Source organism: Balaenoptera musculus, chromosome 5 (genome assembly GCF_009873245.2).
Source record: "Balaenoptera musculus isolate JJ_BM4_2016_0621 chromosome 5, mBalMus1.pri.v3, whole genome shotgun sequence".
Lineage (NCBI taxonomy): Eukaryota > Metazoa > Chordata > Mammalia > Artiodactyla > Balaenopteridae > Balaenoptera > Balaenoptera musculus.
The window spans coordinates 28,631,255-28,655,027 of record NC_045789.1 but is presented as its reverse complement, the minus strand read 5'-3'; the positions used below and the strand labels follow the sequence as shown (position 1 = coordinate 28,655,027).

Sequence of the window (23,773 nt, the reverse complement as noted above, 5' to 3'; positions counted from 1 at the left end):
AGTTCACTAGCTTGTGGACATATTTAATCAATTGGCTTTTTGAGTAACAAATGGCTTATATGGAGTAAACAGGACTGATTTCCTGGGTTTGATTTTAATTTTTTAAGGAGTGAAAGTAAAATCTTAGCTTATTCTCTCTGTTAATTTTTAAAAGTAATATTACTTAAAATACCCATAGGAGATGACCCCCAGTGAAAGATGTATCCCGTTGAATGAACTGCTTTTGAATGAATGGTGGTCTAGTACCTTCCCCAAAGGGGTACACACTGACATAAGTAGTTAGCTCTTAGATCAATTTCAGCAGCTAACTTTAGTCACGTGAAAAGTTATGTGGACTTTTAATGTAAGTTAATGGTATCAGTTAGGAAAAGATATTTCACTTTAGGTTCACATTTGCTAAATTGTAAGGTTGTTCACAAAGAAAGCAAGGTTCCTAGGCCCTCTTCCAATAGTCAGAGCCTGCCAAGCCATCTCCTTTCTGAAAGCATCTCTCACTTTCCAAAAGACAGATAAAGAGAATAGGAGAAAACTTGCTTCTTCTGCTGTAATAATTTTTAATATCTTTTAAAGCCAATATATATTTGTGCCCATGTTTTTAATATAAGATAGTAGACAGGTTAAAAGATTGCACAGCATCTTACAGAGCTCTGGCAGCCGCTGAAATGCTCTGGGACAAAGCATCCCTTCTTACTGTTGTCTCCTACTTTGGTCAGGGAACATGAAGCAGCAAGCTGACGAGTGCATGGATAAGGCTTGCCTCCCACATTGGTTTACCTGGTATTTAAGGAGGACTGACATCCACTGTGCACCTTAGTTAGGGCACCTTGGTGTAATGCACAAGTATAGCACCAGCCATACAGTGGTCTCATGACTCTATTATTCTATTATTTTCATCTTTCAGTCATCAATGGTCTTTAATCAATTCACAAAGTTGTACAAACATCAGCACTGACCCCATACTCATTAGAAGGCATTCCCCATACCCTCCTTTCCCTATCCCCTAGCAACCATTAATCTACTTTCTGTCTCTGTGGCTTTACCTCTTCTGGATAGTTCACACAAATGGAATCATGCTGTGTATTCTTTTGAGCCCAGCTTCTTTCACTTAGCATCATGTTTTCAAGGTTCATCCATCTCGTAGATGGTATCACTACTTCATTCATTTTTATGGCCAAATAATACACTATTGTATGGTTGTATCACATTTTCTTTATCCATTCATCAGTTGATGGACATTGACGTTGTTCCCACCTTTTGTCTATTATGAATAATGCTACTATGAACATCTGTGTACATGTTTTCAATTCCTTTGGGTATATACGTAAACGTGGCATTGCTGGGTGGTATAACTCTATGTTTAACTTCTTGAGGAACTGGCAAAGAGTTTTCCCAAGTCGCTGAACCGTTTTACATTCCCATCAACAATGTATAAAGGGTTTCAATTTAGCCACATCCTCACCAGTACTTGTTACTTTTTGTCTTTTAATTATAGTCATCTTAGTAGGTATAAAGTGATATCTCACTGTGAATTTATTTTGCATCTCCCTGTTGGTTAATGATGTTGATCATCTTTTCATGTGCTTATTGCCCATTTGTATATCTTCTTTGCAGAAATGTCTATTCAGTTTCTTTGCCCATTTTTAATTGGATTATTTTGTCCTTTTATTATAGAGTTACAAGAATTCTCTAATACTCTAGATGCAAGTCCTTCATCAGATTGGGTTTCTTTTCACTTTCTGATGGTATCCATTGAAACCCGAGTTTTTAATTTGATAAAGTGCAAAGTAATTTGTTTTTTCTTTTGTTGTTTGTGCTTTTGGTATCATAACTAAGAAGGCTTCCACTAATCCAAACTCATGAAGAGTTACTTCTACACTTTATTCTAACAGTTTTATAGTTTTAACTCCTATATTTAGGTGTGTGTGTGTGTGTGTGTGTGTGTGTGTGTGATGTCAAGAGGGTCCAACTTCACGTTTTGTATGTGGATATCCAGTTGCCCCAGTACCAGTTGTTGAAAATGCTGTTCTTTCTCAATAAATTGTCTTGGGACCCTTGTTAAAAATAATTGACCATAAATGTGAGGGTTGTTTTCTGGATTCTTAATTCTATTGCGGTGATCCTCATGTCTGTCCTTATTCTACTACTACATATTTTTTATTGTGGTTTTGTAGTAAGTTTTAAAATTGGGAGGTGCGAGTCTTCCAAATTATCCTTTTTCAATATTGCTTTGGTTCTTCCACATTGCTTATATTTCCACATGATGTTTAGGATCAGTCTGTCTACTTCTCCAAAAATGACAGCTGGGATTTTGATGAGGATTGCATTGAATTTGTTGATCAGTTTGGGAAATACCACTATCTTAACACTGTCTTCCAATTCATGAATATGGTTATCAGTCTATTTACATGTTATTTAATTTCTTTTAATGATGTTTTATAGTTTTCAGTGTACACATTTTGCCCTTGGTTTGTTACATTTATTTCTAATATTTTATTCTTTTTGATGCCGTTGAAAATGGAATTTTTTCTTTTATTTTCAGATTGTTCATTGCTCGTGTGTAGAAATAAAATCAACTTTTGTATATTGATCTTGTATCTTGCAACCTTGCTAAACTCATTTATTAGCTTTGATGTTTTTTGTGGAGTCTTTAGGATTTTTTATATGTAAGATCATGCCATCTACAAGTATAGTTTTACTTATTTCTTTCTGATCTTGATGCTTAAGGGTAACAGAATATGCCACCCCAAATGCCACTTTGGCATAAAGAGTACTGTGAGCTAAAGGCACTTGAAAAACAAGAGGCAAAAAGGAACATTCTAATCTCCCCTGCTCTTCCTAAAAATAGGAAATGGAAACACCCATATGAAAGATGCCCTGTACCATGAGAAAAGAAACATTCTTTGATTGGGAGCCTAGGCCAAGAGAATTCTGCACAAGCAGACCTTGTTAAAATAATCCTCATCTTCTTTAACCTTCCTTCCTTTATATCTTTTTCCACAATTGCCTATCTTTGTTCAACCCAATATTAAAGCAGGTAGGTTTTGCCATTTCATTGCTCTTCATTCCTTATGAAGGCTCCCATGTGACCTAAAGCTTATGTAAATTTATATGCTTTTCTCCTGATATTCTGTCTTTTGTCAATTTAATTCTCAGGCACAGCCAAAAAACCCTAAGATAGAGGTAAAAGTTTGCCTCCCACTAGTGCCTTTTCTTTTTCTTGCCTAATTGCACTGGCTAGACCCTCCAGTACAGTGTTAAATAGAATTGGTGTCAGAGGACATCTTTGTCTTCCTGATCTTATGACAGAAACTTTCAGTCTTTCACCATAAAGTGTAATGTTAGCTGTGGGTTTTTTTGTAGATACTTTTTTTAACAGGTTTAGGATGTTCCCTTCTATTCTGAATTTGTTGAGGGTTTTTTTTAATCATAAAAAAGGATTGGATTTTGTGAAATGTTTTTTCTGCATTTATTGAGATGATCGTGTGGTTTTTATACTTTCTAATAACAATGGTATTTTACATGGATTGATTTACAGATGTCGAACCAACCTTACATGCGGAGGATAAATCCAGCTTGATCTGGTATATAATCCTTTTTATATGCTGCTGGACTGGCTTTGATAGTATTTTGTTGGGAATTTTTTGTCTATATTCATAATGGATATTGGTTTGTAGTTTTCTTTTCTTGTGGTGTATTTGTCTGGTTTGATGTCAAAATAATAGTGGTCTCATATTTGGGAAGTATTTTCTCCTAAGTTTTTGGAGGAGTCTGTGAAGGATTGGTGTTGATTATATTTTTAATATTTGGTAGAATTCACCAGTGAAGCACTCTGGGCTTCTTTTGTGAAAAGTAGCTTGATTTCTAATTTAAGTTCTTTACTTGTTGTGGATCTATTCATATTTTCTATTTCTTCTTGAGTCAATTTCATTAGTTTGTGTCTTTCTAACAATTTTTCCATTTCATCTACTGTACCTAATTTGTTGGTATACCATTGTCCATAATATTCTCTTAAAATATTTTTTATCTCTGTAAGGACTGTGGTGATTTCCCTCATTCATTCCTGATTTTCATAACTTGAGGCTTTTCTCTTTTTTTTTTTTTTCTTGTTCAGTCTAGCTAAAGTTCTGTCAATTTTGTTGACTTTTTCAATTAACCATCTTTTTGTTTTATTGATATCCTCTATTTTTTTTCTATTTCATTTATTTCCTCTCTAGTCTTTATTATTTACTCTGTTTGTTTTGAGTTTAGTTAGCTCTTCTTTTTCTAGTTTTGTAAAGTGGAAAGATGTTTCCTATTTTTAAAAATAGACATTTATAACTGTACTTGTCCCTCTATGCTCTGCTTTAGCTGATTCCCACAAGTTTTGGGTTTTTGTATTTTTATTTCCATTCATCTCCAAATATTTTCTAGTTTACCTTCTGATTTCTTCTTTGACACATTGGTTATTTAGGAGTGTGTTTAATTTCCACATAGTTCTGTGTTTCCCAAAATTTTCTGTTACCTTTAATTTCATTTTCTTGCAGATACCATCTTCTCAGTGATATCCACTACCCTGACAACTGTATTTAATATTGAAACCTGCCTTTTTCTTTGTACCCCTACTTAGCACTCCCAAATCCCCTTACCCTGCTCTATTTTTTCCCCAGAATACTTATCACCATACAACTTACCATATAATTTATTATGTTTATTTTCAATTTCTTGTCTCTTTTTTATATTTCTCTAAAATATAAACTTCCCAAGGACAGAGAATTTGTCTGGTTAATGTGCTGATGTATCCCAAGTGCTTGGAGCTGTGCCTGGTACAGAGTAGGTCCTCAGTAAGTACTCATTGAATAAATAAATGAGTGAATATGTTTTAGCCAAATAACAAAAGGAAGTTTTAGGGCACATTTTAATAAAACATTTGAGTTACTCCGAAGAACATCATCTCTGTCCATTATTCCACCTGTGACGACTTCCTCTTTAGATTCTCTAGTAAACATACTAGTGTAAGAATGAACAATTTGGTCTTAAAAATAAAAACATGATTTTTTAAGATAAATGATTATTGACTTGGATAGCAAGGCCAATATAAATTTAACCCACTCAAATAAACAACACAGTATAAATAATATTTTACCCTTTTTTCTCTTGTATTTGTGTTACTCAGCTTTAATAATGCTGACATCTTCCTCCATTATTTTATTGCTTTCACTTTAACTTTGTCTCAATTAGTAAGCAGGAAAAATTCTTATACTTAAATCTTATTTTAAAAGTAATATTTGGTGTGATCTGACTATTTGAGTTAGCTGCTTCAAAATCTTTCTATCAATAGGGGTAGATTTCTTTTTTCTTCTCCTCTTTGCTGGACTGCCCTTTACATAAAGTTAGATACAAATGACGATATTCTATCCAAGCATGAGGTTTTTAGTGCTTTAACGTGGTTACACCATTTAACACAGAAAGTACAAGTTACAAATAGTCAACCTTTAATTATCTAAGAGGCAACTTCCCACCATAGTCTCTTCCTTCTACCCCTTCTTCCCCTTCCCTAGTCCCACCCTTCTCCCCAGTACTCATAAACCCATAACAGAAAAAGTGAGGGCCCAGCTGAGTTATGAGTTCAAATTCCCCAGACTGAATCGCTAGCACCATCAACTCTGCTGAAGTGAGATCTTGAGGGTATAATTCTTTGCAATTGATGAAATTGCTAGAGAAGAAAAAAACTACTGTCACTGACATTTGCCAACCTGTTTCTTCATAGTCTTCCAATTGAGCCACTGCTTCACGAGAAGTAATTGAGTGATTACTGAGAGTGAGTGCAGCGTAGAGAATTGCTAGCTCCTATGGAAATCCACCATGGTGGGAATGCAGAGTTCAGAAATCTAAGGATGCTTACTTTCCAAACATCAAAAATGAGGGTGGATCTGTCAGCATTTGCATTACCCAGGAGTTAGGTAGCATTAAAAGCCAAAGACTTACAAAAGTAGAAAAAGGATAGTATTCCATTTTAAAATAAGGACCTCTAATGATTCTTGCAAGTATATTAGATTTATGTGTTCAATTTAGTACATTAAATGTAAATAAATTATGTATTTATTAGATGGTATGATGTATGTCTTGTTGAACCATGTGTTACACGTTTACACATTTTGCTTTTGGAAAGAAAAATTTGATAACTCCTGGAATAAAGCACATTATGCAGAAATTAGAAAGGCTAAATTCCTTGTGAAAAGATGGTGAAAAGCACTTACCAGTCATTAGCAAGGAAAAAATATATTTGGATTTCAAAATATGAATGGAATTTTATACCAAGAAACCAAGCTCTGGCAGTCCTTCTCACCCAGTTTTAACCAATAGCTTTAAAATTGAACCTAATCAAGACAATAATTCCTTAATCTGCTAATTATCTGCCCTATTAGAGACTTAGCTGAATGCCAGTCTGTGTGTGTGTGTTTGTCTGTGCACCATGTAAGGCTGATATTCTTTATCAATTATTTCACGTACGTAGTCGCAGCTATGATGAATGACTATAGGTTTTACATGGTGGACCGGTATGGAATTTATATATGAATGTCAAAATGCTAATACTGGGTTTTGTTTGTGGAGGGAAACTTCTCATAATTATATTGCTAATGCACGTTACTCACTTATATCTGTGACCCAGGTAAATTGTATTAACATCAGCCTTTTTGATGAGTACACAGTTAGGTTTCAAAGATTGTTGATATAAATCTGTATACTTTGTTATAATAACTTTCTACTCTCTTAAAAAGCAAAGATTCTGTTTGTTGTAATAAACCAATTTCTGTAATACATTAATGATTTTTTCTACATTTTCGTTTTAGGAAATGACAAAAAGATGGAAGAAGAAGCTTCCTATTACTTGGGCTTAGCTCACTTGGCTGCTGGAGAGTATGAAACAGCATTAGCAGTAAGTTCAAGTTGACTTTTAATCACTACCACTTTTTATTTTTATTTTATTATATTTGTTTTATATTTTTTTTATTGTATGTTGTTATAAGGCCAACAGAAATGGGGTGGGCCGGGTGTCAGTGTACCTATTTATAGAGACTAAAGCAGAATAGCACTATTCTAGAAGCATTAAAAATTGGTTTTATTGATGAAAGTTAAATATATGGAGTAATGGGACCCTCCACTCCTATATCACCAAGGACAAGAGGAAATGGGTTTAAATGACAGCAAAAAGTAAATAGTAAAAAAAAAAAATTACAGCAAACATAATATGATCTGAGAAAGTTTTCTTAGAAAAAACTGTAGTTAATAAGCAATAGATTGAATTGCATTGCAGTGCACCTTTCCTTTGTGTGTGGGGAGTGGGAGAAGGAGGGCTGCAAAGGTGGAAGGCATTGCTAGTGCCAATCTGAGAAGTAGCCTGCTTCAGGATAAAAATCAGTGTTTGCCTATTTTATGACCAGGCTTGGTGTGTTTGACTAAAAAACCCAAAAAACAAAATGTCAAGAGCTATCTTTTCTGTATTAAAACTGAAATCATTTTTCTTTCATTCTTCTCTTACCTCTAATATATTTCAACTGTAACTTCTTATTGAATTTCACATACATCTCATGTAATAATCCTATTCGATATGAAGTATTGGCTTTATTTTTCAGCTTTGAGGAGCTCTTGTTGGTTCTTTTAGATATTCATGCTAAACAGCATTCCTGTGATTGTGCTAAATATTTTTCTCTATCATCCTTAAAATTGGGTTTAATCGTAAGAGACTTGGGTTTTCCTAGTTGACCCTTCTACTTAATATTTTTTAGTTAATGACATGCACACAGCAAGGCTGTTGTGTTCCAGGTACTTTGAGGAACACAGAGGCCAACAAGATGCACACTTCCCTTTTGGAGCTAATTTAATGAGGGGAACCAACTTGTAAACAACTATAATTCAAAGCAGGATGAACAGGGGTTTTCTGAGTTCAGAGGTAAGAGTAGTTAGTTTCAACACTGAAGATCAGGAAGGTTGCACAGAAGAGCTTTTGAGGGGCAGGATTTATACAGGCAGAAAGCGTGAGAGTCGAGGATGATAGCATATGAGACACACACACACTCCCACACACTCAGTATGATCATAGTCAGTGGGTTTGAGAAGCAATGAATTGTCATGTACAAGATAGGATACAGTAGGAGATCAAGTTGGAAAATTAGGTGAAAATTAGCTTATAGATTCTCTCTTTCTCTCTCTCTATCACATGGCAGGCACATAGCAAAATAAATTCAAACAATACAATAGGGTTTACAGTGAAAAATAAATCTTCCTTCCGTCCCTGTACTCAGTCTCAAAGGCAAATACAGTTACAAGTTTCTGGTTTATCCTTCCAAAAATATTCATAGATATGCCTGGCATATAGGTGCATATATATATGTGTGTCCTTTTTGTTGTTTACAAAATGGTAATGTTTTATACACACTGTTCTGTCCCCTGAGTTAACTTCCTCCATACTAATGTATATATAGACATGCCTCATTTTAAAAGGGACTCATAGTATCCCATGGTATAGTTGTACTTTAATGGATTTAACTATCTCCTGTTGGTGGGCATTTAGGTTATTTCCAATCAGTTTTGTTTCACAAAGGGTATAGCAGTGAATAGCTTTGTGCCAAAGTGAGAGAAGATCTACAGAATAAATTCCTAAGGGTGGAAATGCTGGTTCAGAGAGGAGAGGAGATGAATTTAAAGATAAATTTATTTTTATTTCTAATCTTCCCTTCAAAGAAGCTTAACAAGTTTATTGTCAAACAACAATAAATGAAGGTGCCTGCTTCCTCAGGAGCTATGTATATCTTTAGGAAATTAGACATATGTATTAACACATGTTGTGAATATTTTTCCAGGCCACTGTTTTTTGGCCTTATTATGAAATTCTTCCATCCTGAACTTTTAGATATGTGTGTGGCCAAATTTATCAATTTTTTCTTGTATGACTTCTGGACATTCTTAGAAAGGCTGTACTCATTCTAAGTACAGCCTTTCTAAGAATTAGGAATTCATCGTAATTCCAAGATTATACTTTTTAATCTTTTGGAGGGTTGGAGGGTCTTGAATGCTTTGTTGGAATGTGAAGCTCATTTTTTAAGCAATGTGGAATGTTTGGTGACTTTGATGAGGCTGGTGGCATGGTCTCATTCATTTACTGACACTGTTTATTGAGCACCTTCTAAGTGACAGACAACATGCCAGGCATGATGAATCTGATCTATAGTTTTGGAAGATAACAGTAGTGGTGTAGGATAGTCTAGTAATGAATGTATTTAAGAAGCAGCATTTGGCATCCAAGTGACAAATTTCTTGATACTGTTACTCCTTTCAGAAAAGTATTGCAATTATTTTTCTGGAGGTAAGGAAACCATAAATCAAATGTGAAGCTCGCATTCGTATTAACTGTGTGACCTTGGACAAATCCCTTAAATTCTCTAAGTCTCAATTGCCTCAACTAATAAGTATATTTACTTTTTGGGGGGTTGAATGGTGGCCTTAAAAAGATATGTCCACTTTCTAATCCCTGGAATCTATGAATTTTACCATATTTAGAAAAAAGGTCTTTGCAGATGTAATTAAGTTAAGGCTCTTGAGATGAGGTGATCATTGTGCTGGATTTTCTGGCTGGGCTCTAAATCCAGTGACAGGGTCCTTATAAGAAAAAGGCAGAAGGAGGTTTGAAACAGACAGAAGATAAGAAGACATGCCCACAGAGGGCAAGTCCCTGTGAAGATGGTGGTAGAGATTGAAGTTGCAGTGCCACAAGTCAAGGGATGCCTGGAGCAACCAGAAGCTTGAAGAGGCAGGAAGGATCCCCTCCCCGTAAGAACATGGTCCTGCCAACCCTTTGATTTCAGATTGCTAGGCTTCAAAACTGTGAAAGAATCCATTCCTTTATTTTTTTTTTAACATCTTTATTGGAGTATAATTGCTTTACATTGTTGTGTTAGTTTCTACTGTATAATGAAGTGAATCAGCTATACATATACATATATCCCCATATCCCCTCCCTCTTGTGTCTCCCTCCCACCCTCCCTATCCCACCCTTCTAGCTGGTCACATAGCACCGAGCTGATCTCCCTGTGCTATGCGGCTACTTCCCACTAGCTATCTATTCTACATTTGGTAGTGTACATATGTCCATGCCACTCTCTCACTTCTTCCCAGCTTACCCTTCTGCCTCCCCGTGTCCACAAGTCCATTCCCTATGTCTGTGTCTTTATTCCTGTCCTGCCCCTAGGTTCTTCAGAATCTTTTTTTTTTTTAGATTCCATATATATGTGATAGCATACGGTATTTGTTTTTCTCTTTCTGACTTACTTCACTCTGTATGACAGACTCTAGGTCCATCCCCCTCATTACCAATAACTCAATTTCATTTCTTTTTATGGCTGAGGAATATTCCATTGTATATATGTGCCACATCTTATTTATCCATTCATCTGTTGATGGACACTTAGGTTGCTTTCATTTCCTGGCTATTGTAAATAGTGCTGCAATGAACATTGTGGTACATGACGCTTTTTGAATTATGGCTTTCTCAGAGTATATGCCCAGTAGTGGGATTCTGGGTTATATGGTAGTCTATTTTTAGTTTTTTAAGGAATCTCCATACTGTTCTCCATAGTGGCTGTATCAATTTACATTCTGACTATAAGACACTGATGAAAGAAATTAAAGATGATACAAACAGATGGAGAGATATACCATGTTCTTGGTTCAGAAGAATCAACACTGTGAAAATGACTACACTACCCAAAGCAATCTGCAGATTCAATGCAATCCCTATCAAACTACCAATGGCATTTTTCACAGAACTAAAACAGAAAATTGCACAGTTTGTATAGAAACAAAAAAGACCCCGAATAGTCAAAGGAATCTTGAGAAAGAAAAATGGAGCTGGAGGAATCAGGCTCCTGGACTTCAGACTATACTACAAAGCTACAGTAATCAAGACCATATGGTACTGGCACAAAAAAACAGAAATATAGATCAATGGAACAGGATAGAAAGCCCAGAGATAAACCCACACACATATGGTCACTTTATCTTTGATAAAGGAGGCAAGAATATACAATGGAGAAAAGACAGCCTCTTCAATAAGTGGTGCTTGGAAAACTGGACAGCTACATGTAAGAGAATGAAATTAGAACACTCCCTAACACCATACACAACAATAAACTCAAAATGGATTAAAGACCTAGATGTAAGACCAGACACTATCAAACTCTTAGAGGAAAACATAGGCAGACTCTATGACATAAATCACAGCAAGATCCTTTTTGACCCACCTCCTAGAGAAAGGGAAATAAAAACAAAAATAAACAATGGGACCTAATGAAACTTAAAAGCACAGCAAAGGAAACCATAAACAAGATGAAAAGACAACCCTCAGAATAGGAGAAAATATTTGCAAACAAAACAACTGACAAAGGATTAATCTCCAAAATATACAAGCAGCTCATGCAACTCAATATCAAAAAAACAAACAACCCAATCCAAAAATGGGCAGAAGACCTAAATAGACATTTCTCTGAAGAAGATATACAGATTGCCAACAAACACATGAAAGGATGCTCAACATCACTAATCATTAGAGAAATGCAAATCAAAACTACAATGAGGTATCACCTCACACCGGTCAGAATGGCCATCATCAAAAATTCTACAAAAAATAAATGCTGGAGAGGATGTGGAGAAAAGGGAACTCTCTTGCATTCCTTTATTTTTGAGCCATTTAGTTTGCCTTATTACTTCAGTCCTAGGAAGCTAATACATAGGATGATTAGAAAAGACAATTTATATCAAGTTTTAAAAGAGTGCCTGCCTGGTATATAATAAACTTTTGACAATTAGTAGCTTTTATTATTTTTACACTAATCAACTAAGTCTCTGGGCTTTAGTAGTAGTAGTGAATATGGAAGGAAATAGATTCAGAAGTTCTGGGGGACTTGGAATTAGATTAAATCTGGGAGGTGAGGGAGACAGTGGCGTGCAGATGGGCCTAGGTTCCTGGCTGTAGAGCTGCATGGCCTCTGGTGGGGGTTGCCACAGGACGCCCAGCCTTGGGGGGAAATGAGGAGTTCAGTTTTGAATATGTTGAGTTTGAGGAGTTTTTGAGATAGCCAAGGAGAGATCTATAAACAGTGGTATATGTGGGCCTGGAGCTCAAGAGGAGGTCTGGATTGAAGATGCTGTGTAAATTTGAGGCTGTATAAATTTGCAAGTTTTCAGCATATTGAAGTTGTTGAGTGGAGGAGATTTCCTAGAGACAGTTAATGATGAATGAAAAAGTTCTAGGGCCAAGCTGGGAGAAGGAGGTGCCAAGGAGATTAAGCAGTGTCTCTGGAGAGGTAGCAGGAAAACCAGGAATAGATGATGGCATATAAGCCAAGGAAACCAGCGTGTCTAAAGGATAGAAGTGAGCACATTCCTTCTGTCTCCTATCCCGGTTTGGGACTGGAATGAGAGAGCTCCTTGCAGATATTTCCAGTAAGATCTCAGCCCCCTCACCCAGGCATGTACCTCCCTGAGAGTCAAGGTTAGTTCATTCTTGTCATGTAACTCTCCAGCCAGGGCGGAGTCTTTGGAAAACCAGGCAGGTCAGCTCACTGCTACTGTCAAGAGTAACCTGTGTGGTTGGCAAGAACCAGGGACTTGCTTGAGGCAGAATATTGTTACCTTCTTGGAACACAGCTCACCCAGAACTGAGAATTTGCAGGAATCGAGCATAAGATTTGAGCCAGACCCACGGGCAGAGCTGCAGCGCCAATGAAGAATCTGTTGTCAGGTCTGGATACAAGATGCTAAGAGCAAACTCGAAAAGGCATCAGATTCACAGCTGGAAAACAGGAGGCAGGAAACAGGTACCAGGGAATCACCAGAGAATGGGAATTTGGGGCTGGGATGTGGCTGGGTGGAGAATGGACACTGAACAGTTGTACCTGATTTGGGGCATGAAGGTCTTCCAGCTGGGGCTGATTTTAGAGGGCAGCGTGTTTTTGCTGTTGCACTGAAATTAGTTCCCACAAAACCTGACATCTTGCTTTGATTTCAGATAGATGACCGCATCTTTTCATTCTCTCTAGTATCTTACTTTAGCCACGTTTCCCTCCTTCCTTTCAGATATAAAAGGACATTCTTCAGACTTGAGTTTCAATGCCCTTTCAGTTTTTTTTTACATTTATTTTATTGAAGTACAGTTGATACACAATGTTGTGTTAATTTCTGCTGAACAGCAAAGTGACTCAGTTATACATATATATACATTCTTTTTCATATTCTTTTCCATTATGGTTTATCACAGGATATTGAATAGAGTTCTCTGTGCCTTTTCACTTTTTTCTTTCTGGACTTGGTGAAGGTGATCATATAACCTAGTGATCTATTTTCTATTTTCAAACTACAGCCTGTCTTTCCTTCTGCAGCTGCTCTCTGTCTGAAGGCATGGCTTCTAGTTTACAAGATATCTATTGGAAACCCACACCTTATTTAGTGAATGTATTGTAAAAAAAGAATTACATGATCAATTAATAGATAAGATTGATTCCCTGATTGGTTGATTAGGTATCTGCCTGGTGATCTAACCACAAGGTAAATATTCAACACATAAAAAAAGAATTTTTCTTTTGAAATCCTTTTTTATCCTACTTTCCCACCCTGTGTAGTATTACCAACACTATCTTCATCTGTTCTAAAGCATCCATGGTGTTTCTGTCACACTGTAGTTCTGGAGGGCAGTAAGAATGCCCTGAAATCAACTTCGTCATGTGGGAACCAGCTTGAGAAAGCGTCCAGTTAGATTTAACATTGCCTTTTCATATTCAGTCTATCTCATCTTCAATTCTGTACACTGTTTTTATTCTCTCACTTGTATTTTAAGTTTATAATTTGGAATATTTTCAGATTTTCAGTATCTTGCCCCTAGATTCAAGCACTACCTCTAACAAATTTCTTCTCCCTTCCGGTAATGTTGTTCATCTGTTTAAAGATTTTTACGTGATTTTTTCAAAGAATCTTGGCTTAGAGAAACCTGTCACAAGTAAATATCCCTAATGAATGGTTCTGATGATCTGAAACAGAAGGGACTCTGAAATTTTGCTAATGTATCTCAATTTTAAAACTTTAATTTATTAATAAATGATTAATACATGTAATAGAAGACTATGTTGACAAGTATATGAATAAGGTTTGGTCATCCATTCTTTGCTGACCAAGCATTCTTTACTGAATGACGGACTAGCACTAAACTAAAAACAAATAATGGATTTATTTAGGGCTGAAATACCTACTAATGAGAAAAGGGCATTTGGTGAAGAGAAGTGATAGTTCCTGTAATAAACCTGTGCAGCAGGTCACAGAGACGCTGACATTTAAAGAGGAGAAAGCTACCCACGTATATCAATCAGGTGCTGAGGAAAGAAGTAGTAATTCCCTTTGGCCATCATCAATTTCCACCTGAAAATGTTCCAAGTAGAGTAAATTCTGAATTTTAGAAAGTAAATGTATCTTATGAAGTCCTAAGATTTCAAAGAGAAAAATATTTTACCAAAAATCACATTCAAGACATTATGCAAAGTTGGCCCAGCTCCCATAATCGAATATTGCAACCATAAAGTTATTTTAAGAAAAAGGATGGTCCTATCGTAGTAAATTGTTTTCATGCACGAATTTTCTTTCTCTCTAAATACTCTATTCCACTTCCTAATCTTAGGAACATCAACTTTACTTTGTCTTCGGTACATTCAGTGAGTTATTTGCTTCCCATTGTTTAGTGATAATATAGCCTATCAAAAATTATACTGTGAAAGAAAAATTCACCATATTGATATTTCATTTGCTTTTGTAGTACAAAATTCTTGTCCTAGTATTTAATTATTCCATATACAAAACAGTAGCTCTTTGTATGTTTGGAGACATGTCAGCATCTTTATAATAACTTAGAATGCTTCTAATATTGGTGTTAGCTTGTATGCATGGTTAACCCAAATCTCTAGCTTCATCAGCAGCATCCCATAGAAAAATGCATGTAAACGATATAGCAGAAAAAAATAGTTACACTAATATTCTAGCAACTAGCAGATTGTAGATAAATATTAACAATGGAGGGTATGGGTCATATTTGTAAAATGATATATTCTTATGTTTTCACTATTGTAATTAAATTTTAGTTATTCTTTTAACTCAATAGATGCAAACAAAGACAAAGCTATTATATATCAGCAAGCATTTTTTTTTGTTTTGTTTTGTTTTGTTTTGTTTTGTTTTAAACATCTTTATTGAAGTATAATTGCTTTACAATGGTGTATTAGTTTCTGCTTTATAACAAAGTGAATCAGTTATACATATACATATGTTCCCATATCTCTTCCCTCTTGCATCTCCCTCCCTCCCACCCTCCCCATCCCACCCCTCTAGGTGGTCACAAAGCACCGAGCTGATCTCCCTGTGCTATGCGACTGCTTCCCACTAGCTACCTATTTTACATTTGGTAGTGTATATATGTCCATGACACTCTCTCACCCTGTCACATCTCACCCCTCCCCCTCCCCATATCCTCAAGTCCATTCTCTAGTAGGTCTGTGTCTTTATTCCCATCTTGCCACTAGGTTCTTCATGGCCTTTTTTTTTTTTCCTTAGATTCCGTATATATGCGTTAGCGTACTGTATTTGTTTTTCTCTTTCTGATTACTTCACTCTGTATGACAGACTCTAACTCCATCCACCTCATTACAAATACCTCCATTTCATTTCTCTTTATGGCTGAGTAATATTCCATTGTATATATGTGCCACATCTTCTTTATCCATTCATCCAATGATGGACTTTTTAACAAAGGATGATTTATTTGATTTGTAATGTTTAAGGCACAGAAAGTTTGGGGATTCTTACAGTTGTTTCCATTTAGTTTTTTCTGTGTTCAACTTGATACCTTCTCCCTTAAAAGTCACTCCATCCTTGATGACAGTGGGTTCTTCATCTAAATGGTAATCTAGCTGACACACACATGCCTTGGCAGATTCTACGGTAACATACATAAAACAAATTTTCCTTTGTCACTTTTATAAGTGAAGATTTTTATCTACCATGAAACCATGATGCAACCCGAATAAATGTGAGTTCTTCATGGCTCTCTGGGTAGAATACCATATTAAAAGGAAAACATCCACCAAGCTAAAAGAAAAGTAATATCAATTCCTCCTTACTTGTCCTCAAAGAACAAGAGGTAAAGTTCTTAACTCACAGTAACATCTTTTAGACTCTTCTCTCCTTCCATTTAAAATTTTTTTTCAATTTGTCCTTCTCTAGATATCCTGAAGCCTGTATCTTCATGTCACTCTCTGGACCCCAGAGTTCCTTCCTGTGTTCCACTCACACATGGTTAATCACCCCTCTCCCTTCCCTCTCTCATCTGCCTGCTTTTCTCTCTCACATCAAGAAATTGTGCCTCTTCAACAGGCACATGAAAAGATGCTCAACATCGCTAATTATTAGAGAAATGCAAATCAAAACTATAATAACGTACACCTCATACCGGTCAGAATGGCCATCATTAAAAAGTCTACCAATAACAAATGCTGGAGAAGGTGTGGAGAAAAGGGAACCCTCATACACCATTGGTGGGAAAGTAAATTGGTGTAGCCACTATGGAAAACAGTATGGAGGTTCCTCATAAAACTCAAAGTAGAGCTGCCATATGATCCAACAATCCCACTCCTGGGCATATATCTAGAGAAAACTCTAATTCGAAAACATACATGCACCCCAAAGTTCATAGCAGCACTATTTACAATAAGCCAAGACATGGAAACAACCTAAATGTCCATGGACAGATGAATGGATAAAGAAGATGTGGTATATATATACAATGGAACACTACTGAGCCATAAAAAAGAATGAACTAATGCCATTTGCAGCAACATGGATCGACCTAGAGATTATCATACTAAGTGAAGTAAGTCAGACAGAGGAAGACAGATACCATATGATATCACTTATATGTGGAATCTGAAATATGATGCAAATGAACCTATCTATGAAACAGAAACAGACTCACAGACATTGAGAACAGACTTGTGGTTGCCAAGGGGGAGGTGGAGTGGGGGAGGGATGGATTGGGAGTTTGGTATTAGCAGATGCAAACTATTATATATAGAATGGGCAAACAACAAAGTCCTACGATATAGTACAGGGAACTATATTCATAGTTTCCTGTGATTAACCATAAGGGGAAAGAATATGAAAAGAATGTATATGTATATATGTAAAACTGAATCACTTTGCTATACAGTAGAAATTAACACAACATTGTAAATTACTATACTTTAATAAAATAAATTAAAAAGAAAAAGAAATTGTGGTTCTTTTTAGCAGGCTCGTTTCTACTTCTTCTATCCCTACTCTTTCCCCCTAAAATTCTAACTCTCATATGCATAGTAGAGGCCCAGTATGGGGGGCTGGTTTGGGGGAGGAAGGAGGAGTGGGCCAGGCCAGAACTAGTAGCTGGGAAAGGAAAGGAAACAAATACTCCTGCAGGAATTGCTTTTGATTCTCTTGCTCTTTATGTGACACATTGTTGAAAACTATATGTGAAAAGAAATGTTAAAAAAAAAAAAAAAGAGAGAACTGGAAAGAAAGTGAAGAAGCCAAGGGCCAAGGCAAAGGAGAGATGGAGAAAGAGGTGCTCTGAGGCTCTATCTTCATTTAGGTCTTTGGTGCATTCATTCACATGCTTCAACTCTACAAAGTTCTGCACATTTGCAGTATAGGATGATATGATAAATCTTTCTGATGGACCATACCTACTAATGTACATAGTCTGAATCAGTTTGTCTACAGGAGCAATTGCTTCTTCAATCTGCCTTTCACCCTTTCCTATCTTCTTTCAGCTCTGTGTACTAGACTGTGAGAAGTTTGGGACCAGTTTAACAGGGTATCATAATATTTACTTAGAGTTGCCTGGGTGGATACAATGCTCACATCTTTTACCAAATCTGTGATTCTTAGAAGTCTGCATGAAGTAAAGGCAGTAAATGCTAGCATTCTTCAGATAAGGAACTCTCAATTGCTTTTTAGAGAGTATATTTAACAACTCTTTGAAAAGAGAGGACAATGTGAAATGGTTAAGATGGTGGACTTTAAAATCAGCTGATGGAGGATGGAATCCCAGCTCTGCTATCACCTCACCATATGACATTACATAAGCAAAGTGACGTTTCTGAGCATTAGTTTCTTCATCTGTAAAGTGGGGATAATACTGCTCCCTAACTCAGCACAGCTCTGTGAAAATTAAGTGAGAAAACGTGTGTAAAGTTTGTGGCATAAAGCCTAACATACAGAAAACTGTGACTATTATATTACCATTAATATGCGTAAAATAACTAGTTTCCAAAGTGCTAGATGGTCAAACATCTACAAAAATCACAATTTCTGGTTTTTGCTCTAGGCCCAAGTATTCCCAAACCAACAGTTAACATAGGATAAAATGTTAAATGTGTAGGTGAAAGTCTTTAAAAAGCTGTTGGAAGTAGGATTTTATTTAGAAAGTATGTTACATGATAAAGATCGTCTTTATGTAATATAGCTCAAGTGTACATAGCAATATCTCTCTAATTTTTTTTTTATTGAAGTATAGTTTATTTATTATACAATGTTTCAGGTGTACCAGCAAAGTGATTCACATATATATTTATGAATATGTATTTATTCTTTATATATATATATTTTTTTCTTTTCCAGATTCTTTTCCATTATAGGTTTTTACAAGATGTTAAATATAGTTCCCTGTGCTACACAGTAGGTCCTTGTTGTTTACCTATTTTATATATAATAGTATCTGTTAATGCCAAATTCCTAATTTATGCCCCCCTTTCCCCTTTTGTAACCATTAGTTTGTTTTCTATGTCTGTGAGTCTATTTCTGTTTTGTAAATAAGTTCATTTGTATCATTTTTTTTTTAGATTTCACATATAAGTGATATCTCTAATTGTTAAGCGGTTAAATATTTGAATTGACAGTAGGTTTTGAACTGTAGTCTTTATATGGAAGGTAACTACGGTGTAGAAAGAGCATGTGAGAGTTGAAGTTAGAAGAGATGGATCTTAGTCCTGTCTGCCACATATGGGCTGCTGACCTTAGCTTAGTCACTTAACTTCTTGGAGGCTCAGTTTCATTTGTAAAATAAGGATGACGATGGCAGCTTCACTATATCTTTGTGAAAATCAAAAGAAATAAAAGTATGTTTACACTTTAGTCTATCAACAGTTTTCAGATGTAAGGTACCATTATTACTACAGGCTATGATATAATTAGCACTGAACAATGACAGCAATGATACTCTAGTAGGTAACATTTACTGAGTATCTATTGAAAGCTCCTGCTTTGTACTTATTTTTTTCTTAACTGTAATTCACTAAATGTATCATATGTAAATTACAGAGTGCTTACATTTATCTTTGTCGTGGCACATATTTTTCTAATGGAAATATAATAAACCAACATTTTATGGAAAACTTTTTATTAATTTATTAATAACTTTTCCTTGAGTTAAAAAAGGCATTTATCCAAAAAATAAAAGAAGAAATTTGAGTCATTTCTTAATTTAAAGATCAGAGCTCTTCACTGTCCATTAAATAGAAGTTGTCTTTACTTGCAATTAGAAATCATTACCTAAAATTGACCCTTCTGTTCCTGTTTAATGGCCTGTTTAATGGCCTGAGTGTCTGAGAGGAGCTCAGACTACTACTTTAACCAAAACTTTCTGAATATTATTATTATTTCTTGTAAAAAAAAAAAGTGCTGCTAGAGTAGCTCTTTACAAAGCTGCTGAAATTTTTGTTTCCAGTCATTTTAAGAAATAGTGCAAAAATTTCAGATATCTGCTTTGAGAGAAAATGAAGAGAAGGATAATTATTTCTATTTGGTTCATTCTAAAGAGGGTGAACTTCAAGACTCTGAAAATTGAGACTCTAATCAACTATCCCGAATAGTGACATATGGAACATAATGTATGTAGACTCCTTAAAGTTCAAGGCCTAGCATATGAAAATGTTCTTTGGAGCAATAAAGCAACCTGCATAGTTCATCACAAGACTAATTGTATGACAGACCTAGGGGCAACGGCACAGCTGTTAGCAAACGTTGATCCAGAGGCCCCCAAAGAAGAGGCATCACGCCTGCAAGAAGCCGGAGATGATTATAGGATTAGATGGGTTAAACAACAATCCTGTGCAGACCATACTTCATCATTATAAATCGAGCCAAATTATATATTTTTCCTCTACCACATGGGAGGGGTAACTTCAGAAAGAAAAATGTCGTTCAACATCTTAAAACTTATCCAAAGTATTCTCAAATGTATCTGCAGTGTAGATAGTTTCTTGATCTTCAATTAACAGCTATATTGACTTATAGAGATTATCAGTATAATTAGTGCTCAATAAAAACAATGTATACTAGACTCTAAAAAATAGCATTAATCCTATACTACTAATATTCAATCTATATACTTAAAAATATTTTAAAACTATTTTACCCAGTAATTTCAACTTTCTCCCTAAATAAACATGTAAAAGTTTAGTTAATAACTAATAAAAATCAACTTGTTGAAGATTAAATCACCGTTTTTTTCATGCATGTCTTCTTTTGACCCTCTATTTTTTTTTTTTTTCCTAAATGATAATGCTGATGGCCAGGGATAGAGAAAGAGAAGGAAGATAATGAAGAAACTAACCAACCCACAAAATGATGTTCAGTTCCTGAATAACCGAGGGTTGATTACATAGATGTATGTAACAGCTTTCGTTTGTGAGCGTTTCAAGGGAGAAGGTTAACATTCTTTCACATAAAAACGTGACTTAGAGGCAAAAAATTAGAAGGTCAAATAGTATCAAATTCTGGCAAGGATGTGAAACAGCAGGAACTATGGTTAGAGGTGGAGTCTGGTTCAGAGTGATGGGTGGGGGACAGTCAGTGGATAATTACCCTGTGGTGCCAGCCCCACTCCACAGAGAAACTCTTCAGTGACACGTTACAGAGGGCCTTTGAGTGGAAAGGGAATAAAAGAGGGAGGGAGAAGGGAGAAAAAAATTTATTAAAAACAATCGAGAGGGAGTGCACAAATCAGTAGTGTGCCCTGCTCTAAAGAGTGCGGCTAAATTGATTCTATGTGCTAGAGTTTCATAATAAATAATCACATAAAGTAGCAGTCACAAAATGCTTTTGGTTGCAGCCTGAATGTGTCTCATGGTTCTTGCTCAAATAGATATTTGAGATATTTAGATGTGTTTTTTTTTACAAAGCTTACAAAGAGTTCTTTGAGTTTCTGGTGGACATTTTTGCATTACTATTCAACTAACCATCTTGATGTTTTGATTTGGGTTCCCCAGTAGCAGACTTTGAGACATGGTTTTGGGTACAGGTTGTTTATCTGGGAGAGGTTCCACAAGCAGGAGCATCAAGCCAAAGAAGGAGGCCACAGAAGGTGTGTTGTCGCCAATGGAGCTCAGTCCTGCTGGCACACTCTGGGAAACAGATCAGTTATCCCAATGGAGGAACAAGGAAGCTGGTGTATTTATCCACCAATTCCCAGCCTCTGTTGCTTGAGAGCTGCTTCCAGGGACATATTCTCTGGCAATTTCAGTTTACCATCAGACAGAAAGTTCCAGGTGCTGCCTCAGCAGCCTTTGGCTGCAGAGATTACAGGAGCGGCACTGACAGTGTCAGCTACACCCGTGCAAATCATTTGATTTCTAAGCTTCCTTTTCCATCCCATAAAATGGGATGATATAGTTGCTGTGAGGATTAAATGAGACAAGATAGTAATGTGCTTGGCACTTAGTAAGCATTCAATAAATGGTAGCTTTGTTCTGTTTTAAGAACACTCACAATTTTGCATATCTTTTGACTCAGGAATTACTCATTTCAGAATTTATCTAAAGGAAATAATTATTAATGTATACAAATATTTAACTGTAATATGGTTTGTATAATTATTAATATAGTCAGAGATTCAGCTATAACTTTTATATACAATGTTATGTGTTGTTTATAATGGGGAAAAATCCAGAAGCAAAGTAAATGTACAATAGCAAATTAATTAAACATTGTTGAGTATCCTGACACAAAAAATAAATATTTTATAACAATAAAAGCAATATCAATATATTAAATAAAATATCAGGATACAATACAATGTACATTATGACTGTACTTATATGTTTATATGCACACATATACATATGTATATATGAAAATACTAGAAACACCAAATTGTTTTCAGTGATTGTGGAAGCTGGAATAACGGATGATTTTAATTTTCTATTTTGGAGGGAGTGATGGATCTGTATTCCTCAAAATTTCTAACAATTAACATATATTGATTTTTTAATAAGAAAAAGTAAGCTATTATTTTTTCCATTCCATTAAAATTTAAAGACTTTAATTAATGTTTTCAGTAGGTTTTATATAGACTGTTTTCATAGTAAAAATCTTCTACACAGGATTGATCGTAGCAGTTAGTCATTTCTGTAGCTCATCTTATCCCAAAACATTAGAGAAAGTTATTAAATGCTTGACAACTAATAAAGGACACAGAAAGATAATCTGATAAAGTGAAAAGACAATCATATAAATTATAAAGCAAAAACAATAAAATAGGGAGAAAAATACAGCCTTATGCCTTTTGGTATCCTGATTAAATCTGGCCAAAGTCCATGTAAACAAGAATAGTAACTACTATGTTGATGATGGACTATTTTATTTGTTTATTTATTTATTGAAGTGTAGTTGATTTACAGTGTTGTGTTAGTTTCAGGTGTACAGCAGAGTGAATCAGTTATACATATATATGTGCATATATCTATTCTTTTTCAGATTCTTTTCCATTATAGGTTATTACAAGATATTGAATATAGTTCCCTGTGCCATACAGTAGGACCTTGTTGTTTATCTATTTTATATATAGTGATGATTTGTTTTAATCTTCAGTTTGGTGCACACTTTTGAATAACAGATCTGAGCCATTTCCTCATGCTCAAGTAGATTCTTATTATGCTGCAAGACTGCATTGTCTGTACAGGAAATAGGCACCTAACACGTACTTGTGCCATACTTTAACAGGAACCAAGAGCTAGAGAAGCAACAGGGAAACTTTGTCTTATTTGGAGATGGAGGCAAAGACATTTGAATTGAACTTTTCAAGGTAAAGGGCAGCTGTCCCCTCAGTGTAGAGGAGACAACACAAGTGAAGGCCTGGGAGGGCCGAAAATGCGTTCCAGTCACACTGGGGTGTCGAACTCGGGTGGTGGTGGTGTAGCTCCTAATAGACACATTTGACAGACATTTCACAACTTTACAATTTTTCTGGCTGGGTAGATGAAAGTAAGGAGACAGGATGGAGACCAAGATGAATCTGGAGTTTTTTGTTCAAGTAATCCAAAGTACAGTGGTACTGTTAACTGAGATAAAGCCACAGGAGGAGAAGCAACTACACAGAGGAATTTTTAATAGCGATTTGGAGGACATCTGTTGTCTCTGTCTTCCCAGAGCATCACACCATTCCCACCTCCACCTTTCTGCGGGCTACGGTCTTGTTTCTAATGTTGGGTTACAGATATAACCACCACCATTACATCTCACCCCAGCGAATCTCTAGGAAAGGGTCCTGAAATGAGCTAAGCCAATCAGATTGCTTACCTGGTAATTTTGTTTTTTTAAATCAGAGCCAGTCCTCTGTGGTGAGCCTGGGAGCTTCTAGAGCCCTGGAGGATGGTGTGCTGAGAGAATAAAG

General features: G+C 35.8%; 1 protein-coding gene across 1 annotated transcript in view; it reads left to right on the top strand.

Moving 5' to 3' along the window:
* TTC29 (tetratricopeptide repeat domain 29) overlaps positions 1–23,773 on the top strand; it is a 264,305-nt gene that overhangs the window by 75,017 nt on the left and 165,515 nt on the right. The window contains exon 8 of the mRNA XM_036853302.1: positions 6,831–6,916. Within this exon, the coding sequence (XP_036709197.1) occupies positions 6,831–6,916 (86 nt within the window). The remainder of the gene's footprint in view (positions 1–6,830; positions 6,917–23,773) is intronic.